Genomic DNA, 14,888 nt, shown 5'->3' on the forward strand with positions numbered 1-14,888 from the left:
AGTTTCAAAACTTACCAAATACGTACATTGATGGTTCAGTATAGCTACATGTCAACTTGTACTGTATTTTGCATGAAGTTACCATTGGATTGTTGTTTGTTTTGTTGTTCTTATTGTATTCACACTAGCTAACACTTATTGATGGAGAGCATGTTTAAATGGTTATACAATGGCTTTATTTCCTTATCAAAACTTAAGTGATTCAAATTGTCACTTCCAAATTCAATCTCAGGATTCTTGTTTTCCAAAAATTTTCTTGTGAGAATACCACCAGGAAAGCATGGCAGTGAAAAACCTTGTTTGGGTCGGAATTCACTGTTGTATTTGTGATGTCCAGATTCTACATAGACTGGCTAGACTGAAGTCAAAACACAACATACATAAAATGGATGATGATGTACACATGCAGCGACACATTCTTATTTATTTCCCATCATGTACATTGCACCATGTGTATGAATCTGGTTCTCAACAATTTTATTCTAAATTTGTTCAATCAAATTTTGCCTTGATAGTTTCACCAATGTTTTGCACTTCTGATAGTCAAGCATTCACCAATATATTTGTTTACCACAGCAAATTTTTTTGGCAATTTGTCATCATTTTACATCAACAATGTTCCATTCATAAGTCATAGTATTTATAAACACTGGTCTCATATAATCAGTGGCTTCTTTTAGTAGCCATAAAAAAATGTTGCTTGAAAGAAACAAACACCCAAACAATAATTCAAGACAATACGCTAACTTAATTAACAATAAATTATAATGTTTGAATAAATGCACAATAGCCATAATAACATTGATAATAATGGCATATAACATGACAAAACAGTCAGTCTGTCAGTCTGTCACTGGTCAGTTCTTTGAAAAGAATTCCCTTGCAAAGCAAGCGCGTCTTCTTCTCTGTGAGAATCACAGCAATTGCAAGTTGCTCCACAAGCCCAATGCCTATGAACAGTTTTGAGACATGTAATGTAAATCTCACATCAAGTACAAAATGAAAGCGGATAAGCCAATAGCTGATCCCATAGCAATGGCAATTTTATGCAATTGTCTCAGAAGCTCTTGCTTGATGTTGTCTTGTTTCAGCTTGTACATGTAGTACAGGTAGAAGCTGAAGGCCACGATATGTGCTACCTTGTTAATCATGACTATGATTAAGGGGAGTACTACTGCCTTGTAGGTGCCATCAATCGCTAATGTACAATAGCTGTCTGGTTGGATTGTATACCTGCCACTGTCAATTACCATATCATAACATATCATCAAGAAGAAGACCAACACCAATAGCACTGTGCTCACAATGTAAATAGCACAACATCTGAAAACTTGCTTTGATGCTCTCTCTGACATTTCCTGCTGGAGTCTGTGACTACAGTACATGAAGTGTGCCAGCAGTACAAGAACACAAATGGCAGATAGTGCAGTGGACATGAACACTACATTGATGACTACTGTAATAGTGTGGCATGCAAACTGGGAATTGTGACGTGTAACATAAACCAAACAAATTACATAAAATTTGAACACAATACTGTGAAGCTGTAAAGCATCAATACCTTTCCGAACAGGTTACGCAACTTCTTAAACATCAAATGCAGGACAGCAACATATCTGCTAATCAGTGCAGCCAACAGGTTTATCACCACTGATAGTATGAAGTGATAGTGGCGGTCATTGGCAGCCATAGCATAGCAATGTATACGTATCTCGTTATCTAGCTTAGCAATCACCTGAGAAGTGTGGCCATCTGTTGAAGTAGTAACAATGAGGCTATCGGTAGTGTAGGCGATGCCCAGTATCAATCATTATGATGGTACAGTAATGTAGGGTAGTGACTTGTTGGATGTCGTCATCACCACTAGCTAATAGTTGTTGATTGGAACAATGAAATGATGCTACCACACTAACTGCAGTGAGAGTAACAATGAAGAGCAGGGCAGTACAAACCATCATATCCTCTAGTTTAACAGACAGATAATATTACAAATAGCAGTAACTGTAAAGTATGTAAAGACAGAATCAAGTAGTGCTAACAGTAACAATGTACTAGTGCAATTTACTTGTGCGTCTGGCTTGATATCCTGCAGGAGGTGCAGCCTATAAAGTGCAAAAGGTGACAATAAAATGAGGCTGTCTTGAACCTTTGATGTATAACAACCAAACAGTAAAATGACACTAACAGCTTGATTGTACTATCTTTGTACTACACAAGTGTAAGGAATAATTAGTTTTTCCTATGACTGTTTGTTAACTTTTTGTAGCATATATAATTCATGCTTCTAATGAATCACATCAAAGGAAAGAATGTCGCCATATGTCTGAAACTATAATTGTATGTGACGAAACACGCTCCCCTCAAAATACTAACAAGTAGAAGGAAAAATAGGAATTTTAAGCTGGATTAGGGATCAAAGAACAAAAAAGCAGGGAAACAATGGAACATGCAGCTAAAAAGTTGTGAAACAAGGGAGGTTGCCTATACCTGCAAATACTTACCTTGTTTCACAACTTTTTAGCTGTTCCCTTGTTTCCCTGCTTTTTTGTTCTTTGATCCCTAATCCAGCTTAAAATTCCTAATTTTTCCTTCTACTTGTTTGTTTACCTTTTTAATAACATAATTATGACTACTGAATCCACGTATACCACATTACAAGAAAGAATGGTGCCAGGCATTCCATAAAATTAGCCTGCTTACTTCAGTGGTATAAAATTATGGACAGCTTCTTAAGTCGTACATAGATAGTATATCTTATGGATTACCCACAGCTGGCAGCTGTGGGCTCATCCCCTGGTTTTCTGTCCATAGGATATACTGTTTATGCCTGCTTGATAGGAAACCTGAAGCCATGATGAGCTACATGTACCATGAATCAACGACGCCTTATGCTGTCAATGAAAAGAAACAAGACACAAAAGTTGACAAAGGTAAGTCAGTGGAGCATACACCTTATGTACACTGTACTGCAGCATGTCAAAGGCACCTGTTGGGTTGAAGAGATGTCTAACAATGAAAAATCAAGCCCATAACCTTGAGTTATGCTTGTGTGAAAGCATCAGTTAATTACTCAGCCAGTCATTCAGTAGAAAATTTCACAATTATAAAATTTCGTAGCAACTCTTTGGAAGTGTTTTGGGTTGCTGCTTTAAGGTTTGATTATACCCAACCAATACTGGCAATGTGCCATGAAGGTATTGTGAAGCTGCTGGGATCTGGTCAGATTTTATGGGAAGGCGCAAACTCACGATCCCTACCATACAGTACTGTATAATATGTGACCAGGTCATGTAGATATACTAATGTTTTCATGACTCATAAATATTTACCATCTTTAGCTCTGTAGTACAAGCATATAACTGAGATATCACCTGTAATGTGATGGTTCATGCACAGTTTTCTCAGGCCTTTCACATTATGCTGGTATGTGCAGACCATGACCAATTAAAAATTTGGACTGCAATGTAACTATTTGGCTGCTCTACCACGTTCTTTATAGCTTCAAAATGTTAGCCCAGTGACATGGTAACTACAGCAAAGAACTGATTGTGGCTTTTGAGTTATGTTTGTCTAAAGGCATCATCAGGCAGGCAGGCAGTTAGTAGAAATTTTAATTTAAAAAAAAGCTACCTATTGGAAGCACTTTGGGTCGGGCACTTGGTTATAATACCTAACTAGACACCAAGATGGTATAATTATATTGTGAAATTGGTTTTTGGGATATATTTTTTAATCAAATCCTTTATGATCCCTAATATATAGTACTACCGTGCTGTATGATATACATAATAGACTTTGTACTCACAAACATTCCTTCAGCAATCAAACTTTGGAATACATCGTAAACTGGAAACTGTCTCATCACCAAACCCATAATAAATGCTAACAATTTTATGAGTGACAACTTGTTGTTACAGTGTCCATCACTATAGTTTGCCTGTACATTGTGTAAGCATGTAAGCTATACATGTAGCACACATTTGCTGGCATGCACTTCTCAAGAAGGAGGACTATAAGCTGGTGCTTACCATTCAGCAGTTAAGGACCTCACTCATTTTTGTGAATCAAATTTAATGCATGCACAGATACTAGACAAGATAGATAATTATTATGCATGTAGTGCACGAGTTAATAATAGTGGAGTGTGGAGAAGATACCGGAGATCATGATGGGGGTATAGCCTACAAAGTCTTGGACTACTAACAGCCGGATTGTGAACATTACAATAGTTCAAATGACTAGGTTTATGACACACCATGGATACTCTTGGTATTACTATAAGAGCTATATAGCATTTCTCAGTTTACAGCACCTTAATTTTGTTTTCTTCCTGATGTATGGTTATCTTATATCCCTTCTGTAGAATCAATGTAAGTACTGCATTGTACTTTTCTGTACCTTTTGTGCCACAAATTTTTATAGTTCTGTGAGCCTAGACGTTTAAATTTTAGAGAAAGTTTCTGGAACCCCATGCATCTCCTTGTGTTCTTCTTTAGTTCTAGAAATTGCAGTGTATTATATAATTTGTACATACAGTAATCAGCAATAATTCATACATGTTGACAAGATTGTGTTTTAATTATCTAACAGGTTGTGGAGTGTGTATGGCACTAATCCCAGTATGGATTGGAGGAGTTTGGGATGCTCCTCCAAATTTCATCAAGAATGATGAGAATTCAAAACTAGCATTGAAGTAGTACCCTCCTCCTTTGTCCAGCTGAGTCAAGACTGTTATTACTTGCCTGTAAGGGAAGAAAGTGATAGTGAAGTGGACACAAGTGGTGTGTGTTATACACATACAATATTCACTGCATGTACCCATGCACACACTACACATATGTGTATATACACAGTATCAGAGTTAGGAGTAATAATATAATACATTACACATTAAGTATGTTGCAATGTTACTTTTGCAACATACATGTAATGTTACATGATAGAGCAACAAGTAATATGTAATGGTTATTTACTCTGGAAATTGTAACATGGTATTTAATTTTTTTTAATGTGCATTGTATCCACCACGTGATTGGTTGAAATTTGGGTCCAGACAGCACTGAAAAAGCATTGCAGACATAAAGTGATATGGTATGAGTAGTGACCAAGATACTATAACAAAGTACAGTACAGTGAAACCTGTCGATACAAAGCCACTCATTTGTGGAATTCCTTGCCATCTGATATTAAAGAACTTCATTCATTTAGAGATTTTCATGGCTATGCAAAAAGCCATTTTTTTGTCAACTATGTAATTCAATGTTATTTGTGTACTTGTATGTGTGGGTGGTGTAATGTATACTATTGTCTTGTGTTTATCTTGTATATTCTTGTATGCTTAGTTAGTTGTTGTTTTTGTATTTTTGTATCACTCCAACAAGGAGGAACGGCACTGTGTCGATTGTTGTGAGTATAAAATAATAAATCAAATCAATCAATCTAATCAGTTCACTGCATAAAGAGGTCACCTGTCTAAACTGGCCATTATAAAAATCCCAACATGTGCCAACTATGTACAAAGTGACATGCTTAATGCAGCCACCTCCTTAATGAGGTCAGAAAATTTTTCCCTTAAGATGACCAGAATAGACAGGTTTCACTGTGTGTGTTTGTAGTTTAACTAGCTGAACCAGAGAAACTCGTCAATCCTCCTTGTTACTTGTTGTAGGCTGGGAGCTTGTAAAGATTTATTGTATAGAATAAAATGTGGAACCTGTCTAAAGTGGTCACCTTCGGGCCAGACACATTTGGCCTTTATAAAGAGGTGGCTGCCCAACTCAACATCTTTGCAGCCACAAGCAATATGGTACTGTTTGGCCACTGTATAGAGGTTTTGTGTAGATTATATTGTACATTTGATGTTGTAATTGTATGCAGTGTTTGCATATCAACATAATAATATTCCATATAAGGTACTACCCAAGTGCAACGTTGCACACACAATTTCACTCGAGATTTAAAAATTGCTAATTAAGGGACATGGCAACTGTTTTGTTCATAAGCATCACAAGCGAAACAGTTGCCACGCCCCTTAATTAGTAATTATTAAAATCTCGAGCAAAATCGTGTGTGCGAGTAAGTGCAACGTTGCACTTGGGCAGTACCGTAACTGATAGAAATTGTGTTAAACCCTAAATTGAGTAAAGAACTTGCATCCTACTCTCTGAATCATGATGGAAAAGTTGGATTCTGTGAAATTAAAGGACAGAGATGCAACCAGGTAGTGAGCTCGGCATTGAAATTCCATGCCAGTATAAGTTTTATGGACAATCTTTACTCATTGAAAGACTGAAAGAATTGTTACATTAAAATGTAATAATTGTTATCATTTGTTGGCTGCTTAATGCAAGATGATTTGTATAGTAAACTATCATTTGTATAGTAAACTATCATTTGTATAGTAAACTATCATTTGTATAGTAAACTATCATTTGTATAGTAAACTATCATTTGTATAGTAAACTATTGTTTGTATAGTAAACTATCGTTTGTATAGTAAACTATCGTTTGTATAGTAAACTATCATTTGTATAGTAAACTATCATTTGTATAGTAAACTATCATTTGTATAGTAAACTATCATTTGTATAGTAAACTATCATTTGTATAGTAAACTATCATTTGTATAGTAAACTATCATTTGTATAGTAAACTATCATTTGTATAGTAAACTATCATTTGTATAGTAAACTATCATTTGTATAGTAAACTATCATTTGTATAGTAAACTATCGTTTACAAACACATTATTGAAGTGACTGCTTAATGTGAACTCTTTCCGTATGAACTGATTGGGTATCAACTGGGACTGCAGCCATGTGGTCATTATGCTGAGGTGACTGGCCAACTCAGGTAACCGTTAAAGAAGGTTCCAGTATTACTAGTTCCTGCCCTCAGAGTAAGGTACAATATGTAACTAGTTACTTTTCTGAAAGTAATGTGTAACTGTAGCTGTTACATTGCTTAGAAGAGACACACATGCACCACACACACACACACACACAAACCTACAGCAATCATGCAAACACAGCTAGTGTATTGCCGCCCAGTGAACCAGCACTGGGATTCCTATGTACCACTCAGGCACTTGAGGTAAATCCTCCTGGGGCAGGGCTAGTAACCTGCAGGAGGTATCAACCTGAAGTTCCACAATGACCCCAACACCGCTAAATGTTTTAAAAATATTATTAAGGCTTACAGCACAAGTGCTGTAGGACACCTGTCCTACATCCTGTTTTATGAGATAAAGACAGTTGCTTCCCAGTAATCACCAGGTACCAATACACACACGCGCACTACACATTCTAAGCTACACTTACCGCTGTTTGGGTGCAATACAGTCAGTAGAGAACATATCACCTCTGGAAGAGATTAAGTTATAACTCTCACTGCAGTTCACAGTTACATTGAAGTAAGAGTAGCTAGAATGATTCTCTGCTACAACAACGTGACACATGTCCTTCACGTGAACATCATACAGCCACATGTTGCTGAACGCCTGTAACAAGTTGACTACAACTGGTAGAGTACCACACCAAACTGTACCTCTGTCTTCTTGCCTATCTTTTCTGCTAACAAGAATATTGACTGGGCAAGAAATCCTTCTTGAGTTTGACCTGTTTCAGTCACAACAACCTTGCTGCTGAAGATTGCTAATGAATAAGGTATCCCTCCACCAGTGGGAGCTGCTGCTGCTGCTGCTGATTGAGGGGCACAGAACTCACTGAGAACATTGAAGGATATTGGAATGATGGCATAGTAGCCAGGGTCTAGCACAGCTGACACAGAGACACAGGACTTGATACTACAGTCACTGTGCGACACACAGGATACTGGCAGAGGAATACACTCCAACAACATGTTATCTTCAGGAGCTTTATATCTCATTACTAGAATGACAATATCTACTAAAGAATCCACCATCTTGTTCCTAAATAATGCACACAAATAAGCTGGTCACACGTTACATAATAACTATAAAAACCAGTTCAATCCTAATTGTAGTGATGCGTAATTAACACCCAAGAACCTCACAAGCCATCTTCAACCTCCAACACAACACACATATCCTGTACTAGTCTCAACTGTGATGACTACAAGTTATCTGATGAAATTGAGTGGTGAAACAATTAATTTATTATATAGTGTTGGACAGTCAGTCAGGGAACATGATAATCACATGTATGGAAAATTTTTGGTTCACATCACATATATGTCAGCAAAATCTGCTATGAAATTTATTTAGTGAAAAGCCAAAATGATACTCTGGTAAGGCTTCTATAGCAGATCAGTTGATAAATTGCAAGACACAATAATATAACAATAGTGGCACTTTTATAAATGCTACTGACATCAGCGTTACATATTATTATGAATAGATAATATTATTGACCTATCCTAGTTTACAGACAAACTAAAGCCATTTTGTTGATTATACAGTCTTTACCTCATTAAAGTATGTGGTGTTGAACTACTATACAATCCCTTGGGAAGACCCTGATATAAACGTCAGTACTACCACTAGCTAAACATCATAATCTTGTTGAAGCCTCAGTTGACCTAACAGTAGTGACTGTTCTATTAGAGTATTTGTCAAGTGACGCATGTTTAACTATAGTAAGTATGATCTATCAGAGTAAATAAATGGAGTTTTATATGATAGGTTTTAATGTGATTGAACACTGCTGTCAGTGCTGTGGTCAACCTAACAGCTGGTCCCACAACATAACATGTGTGGGGGTTATGATCATGGTGACCCCACCTGCAGGAGGGTTGGTACAAACAGATGTCTACTTCACAAGTCTCTATTATCTCAACTGCCATCACTGCCATCTTGGCAGGGATGTAGGGTAGCAGTTCACCCTTCACTCGCTCCACAAACCAGTCAGGATGGTACTTGCACACATCAACATCAGAGAAGTATCTACAACAAGTGAAATGATAGCGCTGTCATAAAAAGAGTCAACATTAAAGTGAAAGATGTATCACCAGATACTTTATCTCAAGATATAGGAATTTACATATCTTTTAAGTCCATTAATCATTGTGGTACTAAACTCTGTTTTTCTAATAAATGTGATACACTAGAACCTAAATCAGCCTGGTTATAAACGTTTCACCCCATGTCTGCTTCAAGTGAAGAATCCAAAAAACTAGGCAAGTCAGTTATACAAGCAATGCTGGCATTGTAGCAGACTGTAAATGTTCTAACCAGGACAGTAGATGTAGCTAGAAAGAAAAGGGAAAATCCCTTTTTGTGGTATGAATCAAGTCTTCTAAAATATTTTAATACTGTAAAATTTCAAAGTGTATTTTAGGGTTTCCAAAATGTGCAATTTTACAGCTAATATGATAAATATTTTGGAAATGTGAATGGCTTCATAGCAATACTATATGTCAGATCTTGTGGTTGGTGTAAGAAATAACAAGGGCTCAGGTGACATGACCACAATAGTAGGTGTATCATTACTTCATCAGATCATGGAGACATATCCAGAATATTCCCTGGTTCTCTCCATGAGGTAGTAGCAGTTGTTTGAGTAGAGGAGTCCATAGTGGTGAGTGGTCTGACCAGTTGCCACGCCACGTCTCACGTGATCCATACCCATGAGGGTTGCGTAGCTTCAATAACCTTATAATACAGAAATTTAAAAAATCAAAAATTGTACTGTAAATGTACACTCACACCACACACTCTACTTGTACTGTACATTAAGAAAATCATAATATGTGACTGGGCCTGTGAAAATAGGGCATGTGGGCACATGATTTTTTTCCTACTTCTTCAAAGTTCCGTCAATCATAACTTTTTATACCATTACGCTATGGCAATGCACTTTTCAGCTCCTAATCAGCATTTAATTGGCTTTATGATGCAATTTACAGAATGTAAATATTCTGTTCCGCTACTGACATATGACCTTTAGTGTGACAGGGTGTAGTTTGTGCCCACATGCCCTGTTTTTGCAGGCCCGGTCACATATTGTACATCTAAAAAGAGCAACTTCTGAGTCTTAGGGTTCCCATTATAGTGATGAAACTAGGAATAATGTATACTGGGGTTAGACAAATGTATGGATGGGACCACACTACTTGTACTTCTCTTTTTTTTATTGGAGACTTCCACAAGACTACTTACCTCAAGTGCTCAACTTGCACCACATCTAAGATGGAGTATGCATGAGCATACTGCAGTCCCACTGCCTGGCAGTCATCATGGCTAACAGTGTCACGTCCACCACACGATGCCCCCATCAAAAACCTAACCAACAGAACATGATGACCAGTAACATGGTATACAGTGGAACCACCTCACTTATCCTGACCAGTTATCTGAAACTGAAAACAGTGGAACCTTTCTACAAAAGCTACTTTGGGACAAAGATATTTTGACACAATATTAGCTACATTTGTAGTATCTCTCTCAGCAAACTTTCAGAGCTAGACATAAGTCTTTAGCTCCATACATTTTACTTAGGGATTTAGGTACATTTTTCTGAACCTATTCCACACACAGTTATGGAGTGAACACAGATGGTTGCTAGGGTTCTGATAACTGAGGTATACACTGTGTCTCTCTTACCCTGCCTCTCTGAAACTCAACAACTTCACCCATAACAGATTGTCATCAATTGGATCTGTACCTTTCTTGCTGCTGTTGTCTAAAGAGAACACTTCACAATATCACTGTAGTTAATATTGTATAGTGGGGGAGCTATAGCTATATAAGGAACAGTATGCAATTTAGAAGAGAATTTAGCCTAAAGACTCTTTAAATGGGTCTTAAATATTACCTACAGTTACATATTATAGGAATTGTAATTGCTTGATTGACTTTGCTATTTGTTGCAGTGAGATCAGTAACCCACCCTTTGTGTACTAATCACAAGAGTATATAGAGAACTATAGTAACAACACTGTTAGATTTCTCACTATACAGTACTATATTAGACTTACTTTGTAGTCTAATATTTTCACATGGATAGCCAGTTAGAATTGAGAGTCCATTAAGCACAAAACCAGCCTCTATTGCCTCGTAACTGCCGTAGAGCTTGGCGAGTGCCTTCTCAATCAGTGGGACCCATAATTGTTTCCTCAAGCTCTAAGGAAAATGATGACATGTGCATTATAAATGGAGCAAAAGTCACATTTGTGAGTGACTCATACTTCTCATGGCATTGTGACTTAGGGATATGCAATTTAGACAAATTCTGCATAGTAGCTCACACCAATACTTTAGCCAGTTTACAAGTCTTCATTAGTCATATTATATAAATTATAGATTTATAGTAGGACTTTAATTATCTAAGTGTTAGGTGAACAGAAAAAAATGACTGTTTTATTAGAGAATTTCAGTTACTGGTATATGTTCTAATAGGGCAGTTGAAATGGGGATCACTTGCTCAGCTTTCAGCTGGTCCCAGTGTACAAGGGTATGACTTTTTAAGTGCTTGACTATTGCTGTGCACACATTCCTGGTTACGACACATGTCCTGTTACCTTAGAGAAGACCAGTGTCCTGTCTTTGGTGCAGGGAAGGTAGTCATCAACTTGTACTATTCCCCACCAACCATCCTTACACAATCGTAATAGATACACTCCTTGTTCAGTGTACTGTGTAGATAATGTGTACATTAATATGATTACTAACATGACAAGGAAAAGTTTGCCAAATTTACCACACAGCCGATCAATATAAACTAGCTAATTGGCAAAATTGATTTGCCACACCAAACCTTCTTGTTGCTGTTTACAGCAGCTGACACTACAAATAGCTGCTGTACAACTACAAGTAGTTGTTATAAGAAGGAGGTTTCTGTGTAGTAGTTGGTCCACAGTATTTATAACAATTCTTTGTTCTCCTTTAAAGCTTTGTCTACATGGCTCCTCTCAACAAAGCAATAATTATTATTGCTGTAGTTTCATCTGCACTTATCAGCACTCGCATGAAACAATTTCATAGGGTAAAATAATCTAGTCAGATACCACAATATCTTACAAGAAAATGACTAAATGACTCTTCTAAAGATGTCCAATTTGCAATATTTATGATAATACTTCAAGGCTGTGATGTGATTGAAGTGTTAACATGAGCTGTGGTTATGAACCTCCACGACAAGTACAGTGGATCCTCCCTTATGCAAACCTCATTTATCTGAACACCTCGATTATCCAAACGCCAAATGTGACTGTTCTAGTATTTTATCATCAGTGTGCATTCTATTAGAGTAAATGACTGTCCTATCAGAGTAGTTGAATGAAGCTCTGTATCTATATTAATGGGCTTCAGTTATCCAAACAATTTCACTTATCTGAACACTTCTGGCTAACTATAAGAACAAAGCTGTTTGGATAACTGAGGATCCACTGTATTTTCTATACACATACATGCATAGTAAAAGGCTGGATACCATACCATATTCATGGTCTAATTGTACTCATTCAGACCGCCTGAAATTAGAAACATCTCACTTCTAGGCACACAAGAAGATGGTCCAGACCAGAGACGGTAGTTCCATAAACTACACAAACCACAACACATGAAGTGCTCACATTTTTGTTAATGATGATTTGCTCCACCAGTTCCGGCTTCTCAGCTATCACAGCTAATGCACTCAAGAACCTACATGTACAACACCACTTACACACCACACCATCTGTCTCCCCTCTGGCTCACCAGCAAGTGCCCAGGGCTCCCTGGGAGATGTCTCCTGGCTCAGGATTCCTGTACACTGTCCACTTGACAGAGTTTCCCTCACGACACCTGATCTCACGAGGCCTACACCACTCCCTGACACTCCAAAAGTGTGATGACTTTGAGGGGTCCTTGTAGAGTGAATGAGGACCAGGGAGGAAATCAGGGTCAACAAATCCACTCTTATCCTAAACAGAGCAAAAATAAAACTATTCAAAGGAATAAAATAATTATGCAACCGTATCAATACAAATGCTCAGAAAAGTGAATTATTAAATACATGCAATTCATTTAATGAGCTTAGTTCTCTGTTATACTTGCTACACTCAAAATAATCTACTTGAACAGTCAACAGTCATTAGGGTAAACAAGGGTCTGGAACTCCTGTATACCACTGTGGCAACTAGCATAAGGAAATTTAATTTCTGCATGCACTTAGCAGTATATAAATATATCAAAAGGGTCTACTGTACTTCCATAATGCTACAAGGATATTACCTTCTTACAAAACTTCATGATTTCATCGTAAATGCACAGAGCATCTTGATCGATCAGGTCTCTCTTGTTTCTAACCGACAGGCTGAACAGGGCAGTGTGGTTGCTATAAAAACGTGTCCTCTTTCCAATGGATTCCTCTGGTTCACTAGGAATAGATATCTCCCTTGTATAAGGTATGACAGGATTAACCGGTTTATCAGGAGTAACATGAGTAATTTTAGGCCGCAACTGATGGCACGCCTCACACCAATTACGACTACTACTGTTATGTAGAGAGCAATGTATACACTCCCACTGAGTAGCTGGGTTGAGGGTTGAGATTGACGGTTTTGCATCATTAGGAACAGTCTTCTTTGTACCATGACATGCTAGACACTGAGAATATTTGTTGTCATTATACAACGAGCAACTGGCACATTGCCACTGTGTGGCTGGGTTGAAGGGAGTGGCATCCATCTTAGGATGTTTCCTTTTGCTGCCACAAGCTATACACTGAATGTCAGCCATGCTGTTAATTACTGGACACACCGAACACTTCCAGTGAGTGGATGGGTTGAAGGGGGATTTCCCTGTGCTATCAACAGTCTTCTTTGTGCAATAGCATGCACTACAGTGAGTCTGTTTGTTATCATTATGTAACGAACAGTGTGCACATTGCCACTGCTTGACAGGATCAAAAGAACTAGCTGGTTCATCTACACTGGGATGTTTCCTCCTGTTTCTACAAGCCGAACACTGTATGTCCTTGTTACTGTTATGCAGCAAACATCTGGGACACTGCCAGTGAGTGGATGGGTTGAATGGTGCTGGAGGTTGTTTAGTTATCTTAGCCTTATTATTAGTACCATCACATGCGGCACAACGAGATTGCTTATTGTCATTATAAAATGAGCAATCAGCACATTCCCATTGTGTGGCAGGATCAAAGGTAGATTCCTTTTTATCCGAAGAGATCAGTTTCATATTTAAAGTATCACAGCAGAGACATTTAGAGTTAGTGTGAAGATCACATTTACTACACTTGGTATGATCATGTGATGGCTGACCTTCAGGATCAATGATCACAACATCATCGTTGACCTCATCATTGATCACAATGACATCAACTGGAGTACCATTAAGACCAGTTGGTGGTGTATCATGTAACTCACTTACATCATCCCATTTCTTACAGTTACCACACCCCTCACACTCAATAGCTGTATTAACGTTATTATAGGTACATTGGGAACATGTCCACACTAATAGGGTGTCCTCTTTGAATGTCTTGTGAGTACCACAGGAAGCACATTTCGAGGCTTCCTTACTGTTACACTTTGTGCATTTCTTGCAGAACCATGCTTCAGTCTTCTGCTTGTCTGAGCGGGAGTTTGAGCGCTTGAATGGTAATTTCCGGGAGAACCACTCGCCCCACGTTTCCTTCTTCTCAATCTTCTGTTGGTCTTTATTCTCAGTTTTCCGTTGTTGCTGCTTCTTGTGACCAGGTCTGGGCTGGTAACACGTGGCGCAACTAATCGTCCCGTCTTCGTTTATAAACGTACAATACGGACACGTCCATGAGGTGGACGTACCACCGAAGATATCTGCGGACATACTGCAGGAAAAAATTCTTTATCACGCGCCACACCTCGGCAAAAACTGTAAAGGGGATTCCTAGCATTACGTAGGCATTATGACGTAGTTAACAGTTGGCATG

General features: G+C 38.0%; 1 protein-coding gene across 3 annotated transcripts; it reads right to left on the minus strand.

The window, feature by feature from the left end:
• Nucleotides 1-605: 605 nt before the first annotated feature.
• LOC136237607 (calpain-15-like) lies at nt 606-14,869 on the minus strand. Of its 3 annotated transcripts, none has more exons than XM_066027813.1 (14): nt 13,193-14,869; nt 12,677-12,882; nt 12,553-12,622; nt 11,500-11,613; nt 10,957-11,101; nt 10,583-10,661; nt 10,139-10,261; nt 9,470-9,631; nt 8,762-8,923; nt 7,546-7,930; nt 7,320-7,498; nt 4,313-4,742; nt 2,066-2,102; nt 606-1,963 (listed from the first exon to the last, which is right to left on the minus strand). In XM_066027813.1, exons 1-12 carry the CDS (start codon nt 14,783-14,785, stop codon nt 4,580-4,582), a joined length of 3,381 nt encoding a protein of 1,126 aa, XP_065883885.1. In that variant the 5' UTR covers nt 14,786-14,869; the 3' UTR covers nt 606-1,963; nt 2,066-2,102; nt 4,313-4,579. The 3 variants fall into 3 exon arrangements, with proteins under 3 accessions (XP_065883885.1, XP_065883884.1, XP_065883886.1); XM_066027814.1 differs by having other exon boundaries at nt 607-1,374; nt 1,736-2,102; XM_066027812.1 differs by having other exon boundaries at nt 606-2,102.
• Nucleotides 14,870-14,888: the final 19 nt, after the last annotated feature.

This window comes from Dysidea avara, chromosome 11 (genome assembly GCF_963678975.1).
Source record: "Dysidea avara chromosome 11, odDysAvar1.4, whole genome shotgun sequence".
Classification (NCBI taxonomy): domain Eukaryota; kingdom Metazoa; phylum Porifera; class Demospongiae; order Dictyoceratida; family Dysideidae; genus Dysidea; species Dysidea avara.

Bases quoted from the DNA above. Each gene is read 5' to 3' on its own strand.
- LOC136237607 (XM_066027813.1), bottom strand. From the start codon at position 14,785: ATGTCCGCAGATATCTTCGGTGGTACGTCCACCTCATGGACGTGTCCG. The intron at 11,102-11,499 runs GTAACAGGACAT...CATTTTCCTTAG, and splicing joins GGACACTGGTCTTCTCTAAG to AGCTTGAGGAAACAATTATG. The intron at 8,924-9,469 runs GTAATGATACAC...CACTTGTTGTAG, and splicing joins TGTCTCCATGATCTGATGAA to ATACTTCTCTGATGTTGATG.